Here is a 21,126-nt window from a genome sequence, read left to right on the forward strand (position 1 = left end):
ACTCAAAAACTCTTACTTCCATACAGCAGATTTATAGTATTGACTATCTACTTTAGCCAACAATTAAATCGAGATCCTATAAGACCAACTGACATGTGAGCAAGAGAGGATTTTTGTTTGCTTGTTTTTTAATGAAAGCTCCCAATTCAACCACCTCATCTTATGCACAAGATAACAAAAAGAAACGGTTGGCCAGGTTTTGTCACAAACTACCTTTGCCTTGGTGTTGAGTCCTTGGAATTACTTGGTAGAGCATCTTGGTAAGACTTCTCATAAACTCCTGGGAATCTGTGATTTGCAAAGCCAATGCAACCTGGAAATGCATATTTCTCGAACCTTGGGATGTACTGGGTTGTCCAGGGGAAATTTGTAAGAGAGGAAAAGCAATCCACTTAAAAACATCAGGAAGGCAGCTATCGTTGCCACTATAATGGCACTCCCAATTTCCTGAGTATCTGGCTTGAAGGGCCAATGGTAAGCTGGTGGGAAGGCAATACCCTTGGGGTTCAGGATGGAGTAGTAATTCCAGAGCACAGCAATTAAGATACAGACACCAGCAGTTATGTTCAGAATTCCTGAAGCAATGAATAGCCTGCAGGTGGCATTATTCTGAAGAATCCCCATGTACACATTCCTAAGTGCAAAGATGTTGAAAGCTCTCCCCAAGAGCCCTAGAATGGCAGCAGCCATCAGGAGGTGTTGAGCGGCACGGATAGCAGGAGGAAGGAAGGTGTCACGGTAGGTGTATTGGTGGCAAACTTTGGCTTTGCTGAAGTTATAGTGGTAAACACAGACTCTCCAGATTCCCACACTGGCAAGGCAAGAGGTGGCATGGGAGCAGTCATCTGTGTGCCACATTTGCCACTCCACAAAGCCCATGGAAGACATGCAGAGGATCCATCCTATGCTGGAAAGTGCAAAACCTGCTACTTGGCGATTGCCACTATTGATGGTCATGGCAGCAATGTTCCCTGCGGAAATGAAAAGAAATACAGGGAGTCATGAGGGTAGGCTGCTCGGGCCGGGGACAGTCCCCATGACTGAGAAGTACCAGGAGGGAAGTGCATATGAGCGTCTGAGAAAGGAGACATTTGACCCTCTTGCTCTCCTGGTGGGGGCAGAGGCTGAGCAAACCCTGTGAAGGGACATTCGGCAACGTTTGTCAAAAGCCTGAAAATGCACAATCCTTAAAACAGGCAATTCCACTTCTGGGCATTGGTCCCAAGGTGTAATTAAGGTTTGCCAAAAATCCTTAGTCACAAAGATGTTCATCACAGTTCGTTATATTGAAAAATGAGAAACAACTTTGAGTTCAACTGTAGAGCTTGGTTAAATAATTTACGCTGTACCCAGGCAATGGAGCTACCTACCAACATGAAAAATAGAAATGGAGTCATATGAGCTGTAATATTTCATGCTTTTCTCTTAGCATAGTGTTTTGAAGGTTCATACATGTTGTAGCATGTATGAGAAGTTTGTCCCTTTGCATTGCTGAGTAGTATTCTACTATATGGAGTTACACAGTTTCTTTATTCATTCATCAGTTTTTGAACATTTGGATTGATTCTATGTCCAGGCTACTATGAAAAATGAGGCTGTAAACGTGTGCATACAAAATTTTGCATGGACATAGGTTCTCATTTCTTTCGTTTAGTTACCTGGGAATAGAATTGGTGGATCGTATGGTAATCGTATACTTAACTTTATTTATTTATCTATTTATATTGAATCATAATTGATTATACATATTTTGGGGGTTCAGTGTTGACATATGTTGATCAAATGAATATACTAGTATGGGTATTGTTACGAATTGTACTTATTCTTTATGCCCCTTGCCCAATCTCTCCCCATCCCCCTGTGCCTCCCCCATTTCCCCACTAATTACCCTACATTTCTTCTCTCCCTCTGAAAGAGTAATGGTTATTTGGTTGATTTGTTGCCTAGATGATCTGTCCAATGCTGAGAGTTGTGGTCAGGTCCCCCAATATTATCATAGAGCAGATGCTTCTTCTGTCACTCTGGAATGGGCTTTGTGGAGAGAGACATCCTCTTCTTTTCTTTGGTCTCTCCTGGTGACTCTCCTTGTGTCAATGTACTCCAGTGGCTGGTGGACCATCTGTGTGGTAGTTGTGGTGTCTAGCCACACTTGCAGCAGCTGTGGTTACTGTGGTGGCTGTGGCAGGCCACCCACCTGGAGGGCATGTTTTTGGCATGCTCCTTGGTGCTAGCAGTGTGCCTGGTTATGGGATGTGTGTTGCTTTTCCCCAAACGGATTTGTCACCCACCTCCCCTGGGTGATGGAGCCACAAAAGATTACTCAAAGCCCGTCTCTTCTGAGCAGTGAGAAGCCCCGAAGTGGTTAAGTTCCTCAGGAGCCCTCAAGTGAGAGGCTTCCCTTCCTTGGGAAATTAAGCCCCATTTGGGGTTCTCTTCCAGCATTTATTTTCCAGACCAGGAAGTTACAGAAAGAGAACATAGGTGGGATTATAGTTTAACAATATAGGCTGGTAACTTTCAGTGAAACAAGTCAGATGACATTCCATTAGACAATTAAGTGATCCACCAACAAAAGCTTGATCTTAGCAAACATTCTTCTACTTCCAGCGATTTTCCATGATCTTTACATATCAATCAGTAGCCTGTCTGTCTTTGAGCCAGCAAACTTGCTGTTTTAGAATTCTTTATCTTGCACCAGAGACTTCATAGCCTGAGGAAAAATCCCTGTCCTTTGCAAGGTCACTATTTGAAACTGCAAGGCTTTGGAAAACCAGGCCCTGTGAGGTACATTTGCTTTATGAATCCTCTACAGATGGGGGGTCTGGTCCCTGGCTCGGTGCCTATATTTAACTTTTCTGAAATTGCTAAGTTGTTTCCCCAACTGGCTGCAGCAATGGACAAAGGTTTCAGTTTCTCCATATCTTCTCCAACATTTTTTATTTTTAGTCTTTTTGCTTATAGCCATTCTAGGTACCATTATATGTGACCAAAAGAAAGATGTTCACAATATATCAAGTATAAACAGCATATTACAAAATAGTATGTACAATGCAATCATGAATATAAATTGAACTGGGAGGTTAACTGCTGGTATTAAAAGAAATTTTTAACTAGGCTTGAAAGATTATGAGTTTTTTAAAGCTATTTGTATTGTGAAGAATCACCATGTATAGAAAAGCACACAACATCTAAGTGTACAGTTCGATGACCCATGACAGGGCAAATGCCCATGTAGCCCCCACTCAGTTTAAGACATACAGTATCACCACTTCCTCACTTTTCTTTATCGTTTTACCACCTCAGCATGCATCCCCAAACAGCTCAGCTCAATTTTGCTTGTATTTCACAATGGGAATCAGGCAGTAGGCATTCCTGTGTGACTGGCTTTTGACTCAACATTGTGTTTAATTTTGACACTCGAATTGTGACTTTTCTTAACGGTGTCTGGCTGTGCACTAGTTTCAGATATTTCTGTCATAAGCATTATTTTTTAAAATAATAAAACAATAAAAAGATTTCTTTAAGAAGCTGTCAAGCAGTGGAGGATTAATTAGTTCTGGTATAGAAATACACTTTAATACCTAGTATATGTTAAAGTGCAGTCATTCATTCACTGTAATATTTAGCTGATATTAAAGCAGGAGAGCATTGAAGAACAAGCAAAAATGTCCCTGTAGGGTGGAATCCAAAATGCAGATAACAAAACCATAAGTACATAGTATGATCTTATTTTTGCCTATCATAAAATATGCTGGGAAGATACAAAGTAAGGCATCTGAATACCAGGATTGCTAGTGATTTTTCTTTTTATGTTTTAAGGTTAAACTCTATTACTTTTTTAATTGGAAAAAATGATGGAGCAAACAAAGATACAAACATAGAAATGTATTGGTTAATGATTATCAAGAATAACAAAAACATTGTGTCTTCTGACCCAATCTCTCACTTCTTGGCATAGATTGCAGTGCATAAATCAGAGGTGTGGGATCGAATTGTCTGGGTGCCAGTGCTCACGTGCAGTGTTATTATACTGGGAAAAAGGAATATCTGGAGACAATATATGAAGCAAGAGGAGATACACAAGTACATTTCATAATTCCAGATGATATACTGTATTATTCAACCATATACAACGTATACAACGTATGTTTTAATTACAGGAAATATTCACTGTATTTTAAGTAGGGGGGGAGGATGCAAAAGAATATATGTCCTTCTGTGTGTTTGTAGTTGAATGACCCCACCTTTGTTTTTAAAAGACACCCATGTCAATATGGATAAACGTTTGGAAGGCAGTACTTCAAAATATTACCTCTGGGTGGTGAAATACTTATTTTCTTCACTCTTTTTTGTGCATTCCGATCTTTCAACAGTGAAAAGATGTCACATAAAACGAACCCTTGACCTTTGAAAAGAAGGTGAAAGAGTGAGTCTTTACGGGTTTTATCTTAAGGCAGCCTCTCCACATGCATCCCTTCCATGTGCGGCAGGAGGGAGTGAAGGATGGAGTCCCCGACGGGGAAGTCCGTGGTGCTCCCTCTGAGGGAACCCGGGAAAGAGATTTCCCTGAAGCTGATCATCTGCAAAATGAGCAGAATGTAACTCCTGGGAAAAATGTCTGAAGGCATCTCCATTTTCATTGCTCGAAGAAGCAGCATTGAAATGCAACACAGTTATCTCATTTTTCAGGCAAAACATTATTGATCCCAGAGATAAAATAAGATCATACTATGTACTTATGGTTTTGTTATCTGCATTTATTGCAAGCTGACCGTGTGCCAGCTAATAAAGGTGGTCCCTCCAGGACTTTCTGCATCAGTGGGGAAAGGAGGCGTCAACACATGCATCACAACACAACACGCTGAATGCCACGGCTGGGGTGTGAGGCGAGGTCTGCGGGTGCACCGAGGCAGAAGGGGGTTCCAGGTAGTCACTCAGTGGGGATCACTCCAATGGCCTCTTTTACTAAGTTCTACTGCTGGTTGGATTTATTAGGAACCACCCTTTTAGGAAAATTCATCCATTTACCGAAGCCATGGGTGTGTCTACTGGCATTTCCTTTTCTGAGAGCTAAAACTACATCAGACAGGTGCAAACTCCTCCACTCACTTCATTCCCATGACTTCTAAAAAAGCTCGTCTGTTAGCACTTCATCCTACTTGGAACCACAGAATAATGGGACAGCCGGCGCCTGCTTAAATCACTGGCTGCCATCTCTGGGTATGGCAAGCCCCGGATTCTTCCAGCAGAACACTCGGGAACTTCGCTTCGTTACTCCTTACAAAAGACACCACCTCTGTCTTCCTGGAGCCCTTCTCTGTGTCCACCTGTGTCTTTTTTCCACAGCGACAGTCCACTGAATTCCACAGCATTGGAAGGCATTGACCCTGCCGCTAAATGTGTTTTAATCCCTCAGGGGCCATAAGATGTTCTCCTTTGAGACCAATTAAGGCCCTGGAAGTGGTGATTTGAAAATCCATTCACCTTCAGAGTCTAAACCACATAATCTGGATTCCTATCAGATAAGATGGTTCAAGTCAATCTCCTATGTGGGGCCTGAGATCCCCTGATCTTTCCTTCTTCTGGGAAGCAGTTGGGCTTAACAGGCTCATTATGGACACTGGTTCTTTTCGGAGAACGTCTCAATGGCCCTTTTAAGAAATAGGTTTTCTATCTAAAGTAAGAAAGAGGAAGATGCTTTCTTAAAGTTTGTGTCAGTAATTGTGCACTAAGTATTCTTTGTAAAAAATCACCCTCTTCAAAAGCAAGCTTGCTTGGGTTACGTGTATGTGAAATGAATATATATTCACTTATACATTCACATACACACACTTCTATACAACACTGGGGAAAATATTATCTGTAATGAACATATACTACTTGTGTATTCATACTGAATACATATAAAAAACGTATTTATTCATATATATGCTTGTATAAAATATTGAGAAAATATTGTCTATCAGTATCCCTGTAAAATTTAGAAGTAAAACTTATTAGAGGTCAACATAGATCTTCAAATTCTATTTTGTGTAAAAATATGAGTCAGAACCTTCCCCACCCATGGCTTGTGTCCTGCCTCTCCCAAATGGCCCAGTGGAGGTTGACTGATGGCAAACCCCCATCCCGGAATAAGATCCACTAGTCCCCCACCCCAACACTGGAGGGGAGGGGGTGGCTGCTCAGAGCCTTGAAGAATCCCACCTTCAATAGAGGACGAGGAGCAAGAGAATGTACCACCTGCCATTGCCACTAGAAGCAAGTGAGAGGAACACGAAAACCTTCCATCGGCACTTTCTCTTGGGGTCACAATATTTCCAGTTCATTGTGCTCAAAAGAATCCAAGAATGGTCTTGCACACAGAGCGGCACAACCCCAGATTTGGCCTCTCTTGAACGCTGTGCTATTTCTCATCTCTGCCTCTCCCCCTCCTCAAATTAAAGCTCCCCCTGGGTTTCTGTTATGCCGTCATTACGGGTAGCTCTGCAGCTTGCCTTGGAGATCCTCTACTGCTGATCACTGTCATCCCAGGTCAACCAACAACCCACCAGGAGAGAAACCAAGGCCGGTATGGACATTAATGGATTGGCCCAGGTGAAGAATCCTCAACGTCCGAAGGCTTATTTTCTCATCGTACTGTAAATCCAATATTCCAAAAGATTGTTTTCCCTGCTACATCCCATCATTATCTGCTCTGAAACCACTGGGGTCGACATGGGCAGGCCAGACAATTGTGAGGTTTTAACATCTTTACCTAGAATTTTCATTGGAAAGTTAATACTAATCTTGATTTTGAAAACTTCTTTTTGAAACTCATTTTAGACTTACAAAAACTTGCAAAATCATACAGAGAATTCTTATATACCCTTTACCCAGCTACTCCCAATGTTCAGATCTGACATAACCATGATGGTAATTAACATCAGCACAATACAATTAACTAAATTACAGATCTTATTTGAATATCATAATTTTCCCACTGATGTCCTTTTTCTGGTCAAGGATCCAGGAGCCCACATTGTCTTTAGTTGTTGTATCTCCTTAGTCTCCCCCAACCTGTGACAGGTCCTCAGTATTTCCTTGTCTTTCATCTCCTTGAGACTATTAGATAGTAGTAGTCAGATATTTTGCAAAATATCCACTAATTTTGGTTTTCCAGATGTTTCTTCATGATTGGAAAGAGTTTGTACATTTTGGAATAACACAGAAATTATGTGTGTCCTTCCCAGTGCAATAGGTCAAGGCGCTCACAATGTCTGTATGTCTCATGACTGGGGATGCTGGGCCCCATCACTTGGATGAGGGAGTATCTGCTGATTTCTTTCGTGTAAAGCTATTTTCCTTTGTATTTAATCTTTCTCTTGTGTTTAATAAATATCTTGGGGGAATTACTTTGAGACTATATGAATTCATTGTCTTCCATCTTTTCACCCACTAATTTTTTTTTCCAGAGTGAGCTTTTTCCCTGTGGGCTCCAGTGTCCCTTCCCCGTGGCTGCATTCTTTTTTGAGCACTTCCTTACTTGCTGGTACCACAAGGAATCAACCATTTCTTCAAAGAGCCCTGGTTCTTTTTACTGAAGAACAGAAGGACTAAACTGAATTTTGTCAGGACACTGAGAATTGAACTGTTTGGAGGGGTTGACTCTTGTTAGTTTCTTGGGATTCCAGTTGGCGTATAAACCAAATGCCCTACTTTGAAGAATGCTCATTAGGAAGATTAATTGCCACCTGACATCTCTTCTTAGTCACGTAATACGTACTGCAGATTACGACCTAACCAAACTCCACAGCTCCCTTCCTCACTGCGCCGCTTTCAGCCTTTGCCCTAGCATCGTCTTCACAGTGGGCCCTTCCTCACCAATCTTCCAAAAACGGCACCTCCCAGGCCATCACTCCCCGCTCCCTCCTGGCTTTACTTTGTGACCATCTGCAATGTCTTACTTTTTTCCTTCCTTCCTTCCTTCCTTCTTGCTGGTCTTCCTCACCTTACCTGTCTTGTTTACCACTATGCCGTGGCCCTTCGAGCACTGCTTGGTCAAAGGAGGCACATGTGAGTGAATGAGCAAACAGATGGAACTTTTTAGGTGCGGTGATGGCTCCCGATTTCCTCTGGCCACATAGAATTGCTTCCTGGCTCCCAATCTGTGCCACCTTCCTGGTAAGGTGCAGCTTCTCCCCTTTTCCCACCTGCTTCTTTGGGGACAGAATGTGGCAAGTCTCTTCCCATCACATTTCCCTCCTTCCTGTCTACATTTCTCCCGAGACCTTACTGGGAACTAGGGTTTTTACAGAGGTAATCAAATTAAAGTGAGGTCATTAAGGTGAGCCTTAAACAATGTGACTGGTGTCCTTCTACGAAGAGAAGGTATGTACAGAGGGAAGACATTTGTGGAGCATCTACTATGTGCAAAACACTCTCCTGGGTGCTGGGAAGGGTCCAGAGGAATAGTTCACAGACCCCCATCCCCTCAAGGAAGATCCATCTGGCCTCTGTGTGGCGAGGTGGGAGCCTGGATGGGACAGGTGCAGTGGAGGCACAGGGCCAATGCCCACGAGGCAGGGAGGATGTCACAGCAGCCCGCACAGCATCCCGTGCAGGAGCAGGGAAGGCTCACTCCAGGCTGAAATCAGAAAGCTCTACCAGGGCCAGAAGCTTCCTGGCAGATGCCACCTTTATAACAATCATTCTTTATGACCACACAATCCTGAATACATCATTCTGAAGGGATAATTGAACTGGCACCTTGGTAGGAATGTGAGAGTGGGGCTGAGTGACTTTGACTTTGAGAATTCCTTTTGAGGTGACTTCAGGAACTGCCAGTTGGGGGTGGGCTGCTGGAACATGTGGGCTGGCAGGAAGCATTTAAATGTGCAAGGTAATTGCATCTGTTGTTACAGAGAGGAATTCAGTGAGTGGAGGAGATGGCACGACACAGCCTCTGCTGGCACAGACTCTGCCACCCAGGGACACTGGGCAACTGAGCCCACCAGTCTCCAGTACAGTGCATTTGGGAGAACACTGTTTGGAAGGGAACAACAATTAATTAATGAGTTAAAGTTATGGGCTCCCTCTGACGTCCCAGGGTTGAGCCAGAGATGGGGAGCGCAGACTCTGTCTCTAAAGGTGAGGGATTCATCAGTGCTGGCAAAGCCACATTAGAGAAGTCACTTTGTCCTCAACTCAGAGAGGTCCATGCACAAGAGAGATGAAGAAACTCCTCCTTCCCAGAGCTGCGGGACAGAGAATCGCCTGCAGGTGCAACAGTGGGACCAGAAAACCAGTGAAGGCACCTCCCACCCATATTTACACACATATACACAGGTGTGTCAGTATGTGTGTGTGTGTGTGTGTGTTTGTGTGTGTGTGTACATGCACACACATGCATTGAGGAAGAAAGATCCATTACCAAGGGTAAACGTTACAGAACAATGTGTATTTTATAATTTGTGTAAATATGAAAGGATACACATGTCTTCTTACCATACATCTGAATATGCATGGAATGTTCTGGAAAGACAGCACCTGGAACCACTGAAGGCAGTTTCTAGGAGTGGGGTCTGGGATGGGAGGGCAATGCCCTGTTCACAGTATGCCTTCGGGCACTATTTATGTACCATACACACACATGGTTTTCATTAAAGAAAGAGAGACACAGAGACAGACAGACAGACTGAGAGAGACAGAGCAAGGGGAGGTGTCCTGGCAAGGAAAACTGTTCAAAATACTTTGCTAAGTAAAAACTTCAGTTGCAGAAGAGTTTGTATAGGAAGGTCCATTTCTGTAAAAGTTAGTTATATATTTTATATAATACATGTTCATATATATATTAGAAAATAAATATATAATTATAAAAATCTGTGCATATATATATTATACAAGCTATAAAACATGTTTGCTTATGATAGAGAGTGGGTGCAGGAAATGGTAAAAGTTCTTACCTCTGGGAAGGGAGACTGGGTTGGGCACTGGTGGGAGAACTTCTTCCTTATCTCAGGCGGCCTCTGTTGGATCAAGGGATGCCCTCCACTGTGGAGGTGGGGACGGGGCTAGGAAAGAAAAGGCTGTCAGAGAAGCTGTTCAATATTTGTAGAATGAAAAATCAAACAGACGGAAATCAGAGGGCTATTTTTTTACAAGTGTAGTTCCAAGCGTTTTATTAATTGTTGCATACATATTTTTATCCTCAGTATCTGTGTTGACATTTTCTCTGTTCTCTTTTAACTCTACCTACCTTAAAATATCTTGAGCACAATGTGCTATCACTTCACATCCATGAGGATCATTAAAAACAACAACAAAACCAGAAAATAACAAGTATTGCCGAGCACGTGAAGAAACTGGAACCCTGTGCATTACTGGCGGGAATGTAAAAAACGGTGCAGCCGCTGTGGAAAATATGGCGATTTCTGAAAAAAGTAGACAGAATTACCATATGATCCAGCAATTCCACTTCTGGGTCTATGCCCAAAAGAAGTGAAAGCAGGAACTCAAAAATATATTCACACGCCCACGTTCATGGCGGCACTATTCACAGCAGCCAAGAGGTGGGACCAAGTGTCCGTCCGTGGATGAGTCATAAGCGAAACGTGGTGTATCCAGACAGTGGAATGTCACCCCTACTTACAGGCTTAAAAAGGAAGGAGGGGAATTCTGACACAGCTACAACATGGATGACCCTCAAGGCCATCATGCTAAGTGACATAAGCCAGACACACAGGACAAACAGTGTCTGATACCACTTCTGGGAAGTACGTAGAGGAGTCAAACTCAGAGACAGGAAGTAGAATTAGGGGTATCAGGGTCTGGGAGCGGGGGAGTGAGGACAGAGTTAAGGTCGGCAGTGTTTTATGGGGACAGTTCCAGTTGGGGAAGATGAAAAAGTTCTGGAGGTGGATGGTGGTGATGGTGGCACACAATGTCAATGTCCTCAATGCCACTGAACTGTACATTCAAAATGGTTCAAATGGTAAACTTTGTCATGTACACTTTACCCCAATTTAAAACAACACAGCAAAGAGGGACTAAGGCTCCACTAACCAGTGATGCGGTCTCCAAGTGAGCCACGAGTCGCAGGGAGGACAGCCAGCTCGCTGGGTGGCAGGTCTGGGGTGGACACAGCTCCTCTCAGACGTCCATCTCAGCCCCTTGTCACTGGCTTCTGAGCCACACTGTGGGCCGGTCTCGATTCTGAGGCCCTTCCCTCAGCCTTCCACTTGTCACCGCATTCCACCAGCCACTGTTCCCGCCTTCTAAATTCCCAGTTGCTAGGCACGGCCACTATGGCAGTGCCCGTTCTTCATTGGGCCACAGCACTGTCTTTGGTGTCTTTTCTTGGTCATGTCTCTTTTTTGTCTGTTAGCCTTGGGGGGCAGAGTATGTTTACCAGTGGACCATCAGAGTCCATCTCAAGTCTCTCTTGTCCCTCCCACATTGTATTTAATTCATATTACAGGGAGGTAATGACATGTTTTAAAGCAATGGCAGTGTATGAATGCAGGTGTCAGCAGAGGTGGCACTGACCTGGGTGAGATGTAATTGTGAAAGGCCATCGACAATGAACACATTAGGAAGGACATGGTTAATTCATGGGAAGTGACCTCCCAGTTGAGTCATTGGCTTGTTGGGACATAGTACACATGGTGAAATAGTGATTGGGCATAGCTTCAGATGGGCCTCTGTAATAAGAAATGAGACGGCCAAAAAGGCCAATGATGTCAGCAAGCCAGTGCGGAAGGCTAGATGTCATGTGGAAGTCAAAACTCCACTTTGCCTCCAGTGTTCCCATGAGAAGGAATTTCTCCTAAGCAAATGAGCAGAGATTGTGCAAAGATTTGAGTACAAAGCACACCCAACGAACTTTACTACTGGGACTAAAAGGAAAACTATTAAAACCACATGTAGAGAAGACATTCTATAAACCACTCTATCTGTTAGGTTGTCTGTAGTTGTTCTGAGGATCATAATACACGTGTTCCACAGCCTACTTAGAATTAATATTTTGTCACTTCAAGGTGAATATACAGACTGGAAGTTCCACAAGGCATGTCCCTTTCCTTCTGCCCTGTAGGTCATGGCTGCCTTACACATTGACAAATACACCACCTTCTACTTCTTAGATATCATTTTGGGTTCTTTTTCACTTAAATTTAGAAAGATGTTGCTGAAGAAAAATACTTTTCTTATACACAGGATACTGTTGAGTATACTATAAAACAAATGTATTTCACAGGGCCTCCAAAGCCCTGTAGTCTCTGATTTAGCCTAACCTTTTGGGATTACATATAGAAATGTTAACCTTGCAAAAGACAGGAAACTTGCCCCAGGCTAAAGTCTCCCATTGTAAGCTATAGAACTGTAACACAGCAAGGTTTCTGGGTCAAGGACAGGCAATTACTTGATTGATATGTAAATATGCTTGGGAAATTGCTGTAGGTAAAAACAGTGTTTCCGAAGGTCAAGCTTTTGTTGGCGGATTGACTTAACCTTTTGTAAATTGCATTATGGAATGTCACTACACTTATTTCAATGATGTTACTAGTTTTCCATTTGTCAGCCATAATTCTGCTGATATCCTTGTGTTTTTGTAATGGTTAAATCAACTGAATTTTCTTGTAAAACTTCCTTGTCTTTACAATAAAAGGGAGAGGGTAACTTTGGAGGTGGCTGCCACACTCGATTTCGCTCCTCCTGATGGAGAATTTACCAAAGTGCAGTGTGTCCGGGCCTCAATGCATACATAGTGCTTGAGTATTTGCATAATTCTTTTTCTTAGTATCCGTTACACAGAGAAAAGAGGTGTAACAGGATACCAAGAAGTTGACATCTGTTATGGACTGAATGCTTGTGTCCCCCACCCCCAAACCCCGTGTTGAATTGACCCCCCGGTGTGATAGTATGTGGAGGTGGGGCCTTTGGAGGGTGATTGGGTCCTGAGGGCACAGCCCTCATGGATGGGATCAGTGCCTTCTTAAGAGGCCAGAGAGCTAGTTTGCTCTCTTTGTGACAGGTGAGGATGCAATGAGAAGTCAGCAATTAGAAGAGTCCTCACCAGAACGCAACCGTCGTGGTGCCCTGACCTCAGACTTCCAGCCTCCAGAACTGTGAGAAGAACATGTCTGCTGTTTGGGCCACTCAGTCTATGGTACTTTGTTACAGTGGCCCAGGTGGCCTAAGACAACATCTAACATTTGCTACTATTTGGATTCTTTGGATCTGTTTATGAAGAAAATGCTCTTGCCAGTCAGAGTTTAAAAAGGACTCTAATTCCAAATATAAGTTCTACAGTCCTAGGACTGGAAACTTTAGACAAACAGAATATGTAAATAAAATTTTCATGCTCTGGATCTTTCTTATTTGAAAGTCTCTCTGCACATGCTATTGTTTTTCTTCTTCTTTCGATTAGAATGGGCTGCACATCTTCCTGGTCTGTTCATGGGCCGATAATTTTATGACTGGATATGAACAGGGACATACTCTTCTGCTAAAATGTTTAGTTGTTCAATCGTATCCAGAATGTTAACATCACCCCAGAAGGGGCCCCATGCCCATTTCTAATCAACCCCCACCCCAGAGACAACCACTATCTTGATGTTTCCTACCACACGGTGTTTAACCCATTCTAGAAGCCCACGTAGATGAAGCTGTGCAGCAGGTCTTGTGTGTGTCAGCCACCTGTCACTCAGCATGATGCTCCTGAGATGCACGTGTACTCCTGTGTGATTCGTAGTCCATGCCTTTATACCCCCGAGTAGCATTCCACTGTATAAACAGACCACCGTCTGTTGCTTTATTCTCCTACTGATCAACCTTGGGGCTGTTTCCAGGTTTTGACTATGGAAATAATCAGGTTGAATCACAGGACCTGCTCTCCTTTATAGCCCAAAGTGTAAGAAGAGGCAAAACATACAAATTAAGATCTGACCATCATAGACAGCACAGAGGGGAGGGAGTCAAAACTTATAAAACACACATATAAACCAAACCCTGTGGACAAAACCCCAGGAAAAACACCTGAAGAACTAAGAACAACTCATCATTTTCAACAAATTGACCCAAAGGTCATTACTGCTTCCTTCCTAGCCATGCCTGTTAAAGCACAGCAAAAGCCTCACATCATGGTGTAGCTCACATCAAGGGCACACATCTCCACTGAACACAGGTGGTTTCTCCATATGGGGACACCTGTGCACCTAGCCAACAGAGGAAGATGAAGGCTGTTTCCAGGACATCTCTACGCCGGCTGTGGAGGTAGCCAGTCTTCCCACTCCTGCCATTATTGCATCTTCGGGAACTTCATATAAATGCACCACCCAGGCTGAGCTCTTTTCTGCCTGGATTCTTTCACTCAGCAGAATTCTCTTGAGATTCACCCATGGAACTTACTCCTGTTCACTGCTGTGCATATTCTACTCTCTGAATATACCTTCCATTTTCTATTTATCAGGCCTCCCAGGTCAACCTCAAGTGGAGCATCATTTACAGTAAAAAACCTCCTCTCGCAGAGCATCCCATAGGTTCCCTGAGGAAGAGGAACCCGAAGTTAAGATCGGGACTGACTTCTAGCTCTGCCACTTCCCGGCTGTGTGACACTGGACACGTTACCTAACCTCTCTGAAAAGCCTTAGAGTCCTTACCTGTATGGGAGGGAAAATGACCATTCTAGGGATAAAAGGGGATAGTGCATGTTAAGGGCCTAAGACACTTTCATTCCTCTTGAGTAAATCCTAGAACTGTTGCCACAGGCAGTTGGCACAGCAAAGAGTGGAGATGGCAATAAGAAAGATGGGGCCATCAGATGGGAGAAATGGATGTGGGGAGTGGGGCTGTACCAGGAGACCTATGAGCTAATGAGAGCTGTGTCACTATCAGGTAGGTGGCCCTTCATAAGGAGTGTAAGATGCCAATCATGTGTTTGGCACAGAAATATTTTTTAACATGTAAGTATATTGTTAGCTATGCATATACATACATGCACATAGGAATGCATGTGTGTGTGTGTGTGTATCTGTATGTGTGTTTTGCATCATTTCTCTCATATCCAAAGCTAATTTGGATAAAGAATTATGCAAAATTAGGCTGGCCAGCTAGCTCAGTTGGTTACAGCATGGTCCTGCTAACACCAAGGGTTCGGATCCCCATACCAGCCAGCCACCAAAAAAAAAAAAAAGGAATTATGCAAAACCAAATTTAAAGACCACAGTCTTATATGGAGACAGACAGCTGTAAGGTCCTCCCCTCCATCTCAAGGGACAGGCCCCCTTATATCCAACAGTCCCACATTGCCACCAGGAGTTACCATCTGTAGAACTGTGTCTGTCGAGGCATCTGGGCATTCTGATTGGTATTACATTTTAAAACACCTATTGGTGTGGTGGCAACCGAAGCTCAAATATATTTGGGAAACCCTGAGCAAAAAGATAAATAGGACTCTTTATTGCAGACTTTCTTGGAAACCTCAGTATGCTGAGAACCCCCAACGGAGGAATGCATAGCAGGGGCTTCCCAGACTCAATCAGCCAGCGCCAAAGGAAAAGGTCTTCTCTGAGCTGTTCTTTGGAGGGGACTCTTCTGAGCGCCATCACACACAGATTCCTTGTCTGTCCCTGAACCTTCACAAACCAGCATCTCTCACGGGTCACAGCCCTGCCTTCTTCGAGCTCTCCCTCCTTTCTCGTCTCAGGGCTGAGAATAACAACACTAGGCCTTGCTGATGAAGAAAACCCGCATTTCCCATTAGGGGCTTGCTCCTGTGCCCTCTCCCGCCACACCTGCCAGGGCCACCCCTCTACTCGGGGCCACCCCTGTACTCACTGAAGTGCTACAGCTGCTGGGGTCAGAAATGCAAGCAGGACGCACATTATGCAACACTGAGTCATATCATATTGGATCCTTTTGTTTATGATAAAATACTGGAACTCCACCTTAAAGCTCCTCTTAGGTAGTGGATGAAAGTGCTAGAATGTTACAACATATGAGTAAAGGCTCTTCGGATAAGGCTGAAGGACAATCTCCCTTAATTTTTTAAATTATTATCCATTTTGAAATGATTCAGACTTTTAAAAGTGGCAAATAGCACAAGTATCTTTACATATTCATCACCCAGGCTTCCCAAATGGAAACCACTTACAAAACCACAGTACAAGGATCAGAATTAAAAAATTAACATCGATACACTATTATCACCTACAGACTGTCTTAGCCTGTTTTCTGTTCCTTGTAACTGAATACCTGAAACTGGGTAATTTATAAAGGAAGTAAATTTATTTCTTACAGTTCTGGAGGCTGAGAAGTCCAAGGGTGAGGGGCACATCTGGCGAGGGCCTCCTTGCTGGCAGGGACACTGCAGAGTCCTGAGGCAGTGCAGGAAACCACATGGAGGGGGGCTGAATGTGATAGCTCAGGTCTCTCTTCCTTATCTTACAAAGCCACCAGTCCCACTTCTGATAACCCATTAACCCATGAATTAATCCACTCACAAGGCCATCGTGATCCGAGCACCTCTTACATGCCCCACCTCTCAAAATTGCCACATTGGGTATTAAGTTTCATGAGTATTGGAGGGGACATTCAACCCATAGCAACAGCCCTTTCCCAAATTTCACCAATTGTCCAACTAATGCCCTCTTTCTACTCTGGGATTCCTTCCAGTATCATACATAACATCTTGTTGTCAGGCTGCCTTGGTTTCCTCAAATTTTAAACCGCTTCTCTGTATGTGTCTTTCATCACCATGAAACCTTTGGGTTTGTTTGAGGTATTTTTGGCAAGAATACCTGAGATGTTAGGTGTGTCCTTCTTAGAGTACCCTATGTATAATGCCCATGTCTCATTCCTGGTGCAGGTGGCACTGGAACTGCTACAGGCATTTTGGGGATCCGGCTGAGAGCTAGTAGATTTGGGGATAATATAGCTTGGGTTTAGTGGGGTACATGTATGTGGGTTGCTGCAACTTAAGATGCAGCATGTATAAGAACACACACAACGCATTTGCTTTGTTCTAGTGGAAATGCAGAAACATTCAGAATGCCTGTACTTGTGGGGCACAAGCCTGTGGCAGCAGGGCAAACAGGTCTGAAAACGCATCAACTTGTTTGCTGTGTCCCCACGTCTCAGACTGTGTGTCAGTGTACCTGTGTACCCGACGCATGCCATCTTGGTGAAGTCTGACGGGTCCACACCACAGAGCAGACAAAACTGTCACCAGTGCAGTACATCAGCCTGAACACACAAGTGCTCAGGAAGAAACTCCTGCACGCTGACATCCATGAGTTGAGGTACCTGCAAAATGGCCATCTGATTGTACAACCGCATGGCCTAACATCACAGCAGCATCTAAAACTGCATTTGAATTGCTCCTGTGTACGAATTTCTTGATCATTTCGTTAACTTATTTTGGCAGCTGGCCTGTGTGGAGATCCAAACCCTTGACCTTGGTGTTACATTACACTCTAACCAACTGACCCAGCCCAATTTCATCATTTCAGAACTCAAATAAGTCAGGCTGACATAGCCTGGTAGAATGGCAGAAGCCAAAAATAAAAACAGAATGTGTATTTGTCTGCTTTTTAAAATCTAATTTGTTGTGAATTTTTAAAATTTGAAATATTCTCCAACCTAATTTTGCATTATTTTATTAAAAACTGTCCTCCGACAATCCCAATGGCCTTAACCTTGAGGTCCCACCAATCTGCCCCTTAACAGAAGCATTTCTAATCTTACCAACCCAGAAGACACCAACTGGCTCTCCGGTGGTTGTGGCGTTTCCTCCAGCTCCAGACTGTAATGAGAAAACAACAGCATTCGCAGCTCGGGCAGGGCTTCTCTGAACCAGGCATGGGTTCTCTGAGTACTGATGTGCATCGACTCACGTGATCTCACAGTTCATCTCCAGTTTCAGGAGAGGAAGCTGGGCCCCAGAGTGCCTAGGTCACTTGCTTATGGCCTTACAACTAGGAGGTGACAGAGGTGGCTTTGCTCCACGCTCCTAACACTTTAGTGCCACTCCATCTTAGTAGGCACCAGTGCCAGAGCCCATTGGCAGTCCGAATCTTCACACCTCCCTGTGTCCATACTCCGCCACATGACAGTATAATTTCTTCCACTACAGAGGTGGCGCCTGTTCATGCCCTTTGACTCTGGGTTAGGCCATGTGATGTGCTTTGGCCAGTGGAAGGTTAGCAGGTGTGATAGGACCAAAGCTGTGACTAGCACCTTTGTGGCGGGGCTTCCTGCTTCGTGCTTCTGCCCTGGACATGCCCAGGCCAGACTGCTGGTCCCAGGAGGAAGATGAGAGGCACACAGCACAGAGCCCAGCCTGGGCCAGCTGATGATCCACAAATTCACGAGCCAAGTAAACGTTTCGCACTGTACACTGCTGAGATCTTACAGTTATGCAGCATTACTGGGGCAACAGTTAACTGATATGACCTGTGTCCCTGACTTTCTCCTGACTGCAAACTGATTGGCCTTAACTAGACCGGCATAAGTAAATTACACACAGATAACCAATAGCACACTTTACTCAAATGGTTTAAAATAAGAATCTGACATATGGCAAGGATATTCTGACTCTTTAAAAAAAAAAGCTGTAACACTGATCAAAGCTGTAACATAAATCAAAGACATGCTCCATTCACTTGGAGAGACAGTATTTATTTTGTTACAGTCAAGCAGGATGATCTGTTGTTTAGGTAAGTGATGAGTCGAGCCTGAACTCTGTACACATTTGCCTTGGTGGACTGAAGGATACAAGCCACAGGCCACACCCCTGACCGAAATCGCACTGCACAGGCATTCCACACCTGCGCTAAGACACAGGGTGAGGGGTCAGCCTCCACCTAAGATTGCCAAGGGCCTCCCATTAGCACCAGATTGTTTTATATGTAATAATATAACTATATACAAAGTTATGTACATGCACTCACTGAATCTTTGGGTCCCTGCTAGCCAGACATTTAAGAGGCAAACAGGAACAGACAGGACAGTTGTGACGATAATGTGCTTTGCTGAAAAGATACTAGGGCACTATATATTGCTATGTATAAGAGAAAGTCCTAAAAAGACATCAAAAGGCTGGGTACAGACACACAAATTATTCACATTTTACATACATATCAAAATGATCACAATACTGTACTTGAAGGGAAAGAATCACAGGTGAAAGCTTTATCTAAATTAAAAACAAAACACTCTGAAATCACTTCGGCTGTCTCCGAGGAAGCAAGGAGGTCCATGGACAGCAGCTTCAGCTTTTGTGACGTGACCGATGTTCACAGCAAGGGACTGCCAGCTGGAAAGGAGCAGGACACTTCATTGGCAGATCAGGGATTTTCCGAGTTAGAAATAGCTTAATGTAACAGGAAGAAACACTTGTGAAAAGACATTTATCCTTTTTGCATTGGTAGGCTGCCGAAAAGGCGGTGTGCTGCCTGCATTATGGAAGCTGGCTGGTTCGGACTCGGCTCTCTGCAGCGCGCTAGCTACCGACCGCGCAGTGCCTCGGAGCCCAGCCCAGCCCCTCTGGCTCAGGAAGCGTGGATTCGGTCCTTTAAGACATCTGAGCGCATGTGCGTGAACGCTTTGGTACGGTTGTGGTCACTGCTGACAAAGGGAAATGTCCCCACCTGCTGGAAAACTTCTTCTATGGGATTAAGTGGCAATGAGGATTAAAACAATCCCGTGATAGAACAGATGCCCTGTTATTATACTACCTCGACATGAAGACATCTGAAGGATTGGCTCACGACTAACCATGCATTTAATTAGATCAACATTTTTTTGAAGAAACACCCAGATCTACAATTATGAGATACAATAAATTATAACCAAACCATGGGCAGGCTGTTGGATATCTTTTCATGTGCTTATTTGCCATGCGTATATCCTCTTTGGTGAAGTGTCTATTCAAGTCTTTTGCCCACTTTTTAATTAGGCTGTTTGTATTTCTTACTGTTAAGTATTGTGAGTTCTTTATACATTCTGGATACAAATTTTCTTTGTTAGATACATGATTTGCAAATATTTTCTCTCTGTCTGCAACTTGTCACACGGAAAGTGACAGCATGACAATGTTTTTTAGTGAATCAGATTCTCTTTAGAATTTTGCCCTTTCAACGAATGAAAAGGACACAGAATCTTTAAACTCTGTGGAAGAAAAAGATCAAGTGTAGGAGTCGTGTAGTCCACTGGACCTCGGGACAAAGAGAGGGAGGAGTCTCACATTACGTGGGATGTGGCCCTCACGGCATGGTAACAGATTCAAGGAGGCAAAAAAGAAAAGTAGCCAGTTATCATTAATGACCACAGGCACACAAAATAAATGTTCGGGGGGAAAAGTAACTTAAGAAACACTCTCTTGGTCTTGGGAAACAGATGGCTAACAAACACATTATTGCGGGACACACCTTTAACCAAGTAATTTATCATTTAAACTGTGGCGTAGGATGAGAAGGACTATTTGTTTGCTTGTGTGTGAATGTTTTAAAGCATGCACATTATTTAAGTGGCAACTTTAATCTTAGAATGAGTGAGCCCAATGCATAGTTTGTTCATTTCAGTTGTTTTTAACCATTAGGAAACTTAACTTTTCTTTAACCTTTTTTTCTTTTTATCTTTCCAAAATATTAATAAATTATCATTACCATCATCATTTTTGCTGGGTCAGAGAACATCATTATATGATAGAGACAACGAAGACACACACTGTTGAGTGAGCAGGGACTGAACGTGGCAGCCACACCTGATGAATCACAAGAGAAGACATGCGCACCAGGGTCTCCACGCTCATGCACCTTAATGACACTCAGCTGCCTCCTGAGCTGTGGGTTCAGTGTCTGAAGACAGGAGGAGCAGCGGATATCCCACTGGCAATGACCACTGCGGGCACCTGGACCCCGCCCACAGCCTGCATGGTAGCAACTCACCATTCAGCAGAGCCCGGCATTATGGGCAGCTATGGTGAGAGGAGGATGGCTGAGGGTGAGCCTCTCTGCTTAGCATTCAGCGGGGAAACTAAAAGATTAAATAAATCATCCCAAACACACACAGAAGTTATTTCTTTTCTAACAGCCACTTTGCTATTGGAGGATCCTCTCTGCAGGATATAAATACAGGCTGGGCTTTGCA

At 43.7% G+C, this 21,126-nt stretch overlaps 1 protein-coding gene across 1 annotated transcript; it reads right to left on the reverse strand.

Annotated features, from left to right (window-relative positions):
- Window positions 1-270: 270 nt before the first annotated feature.
- On the reverse strand, window positions 271-20,911 carry LOC134367140 (claudin-34-like). Its single transcript, XM_063083780.1, has 2 exons — window positions 20,866-20,911; window positions 271-971 (listed from the first exon to the last, which is right to left on the reverse strand). The coding sequence occupies exons 1-2, from the start codon at window positions 20,909-20,911 to the stop codon at window positions 271-273; spliced, it is 747 nt and encodes a 248-aa protein (XP_062939850.1).
- Between the last annotated feature and the right edge of the window lie 215 nt (window positions 20,912-21,126).

Source organism: Cynocephalus volans, chromosome X (assembly GCF_027409185.1).
Source record: "Cynocephalus volans isolate mCynVol1 chromosome X, mCynVol1.pri, whole genome shotgun sequence".
NCBI classification, from domain to species: Eukaryota; Metazoa; Chordata; class Mammalia; order Dermoptera; family Cynocephalidae; genus Cynocephalus; species Cynocephalus volans.

Bases quoted from the DNA above. Each gene is read 5' to 3' on its own strand.
- LOC134367140 (XM_063083780.1), bottom strand. From the start codon at position 20,911: ATGCAGGCTGTGGGCGGGGTCCAGGTGCCCGCAGTGGTCATTGCCA. The intron at 972-20,865 runs GTGGGATATCCG...TCATTTCCGCAG, and splicing joins GCCCGCAGTGGTCATTGCCA to GGAACATTGCTGCCATGACC.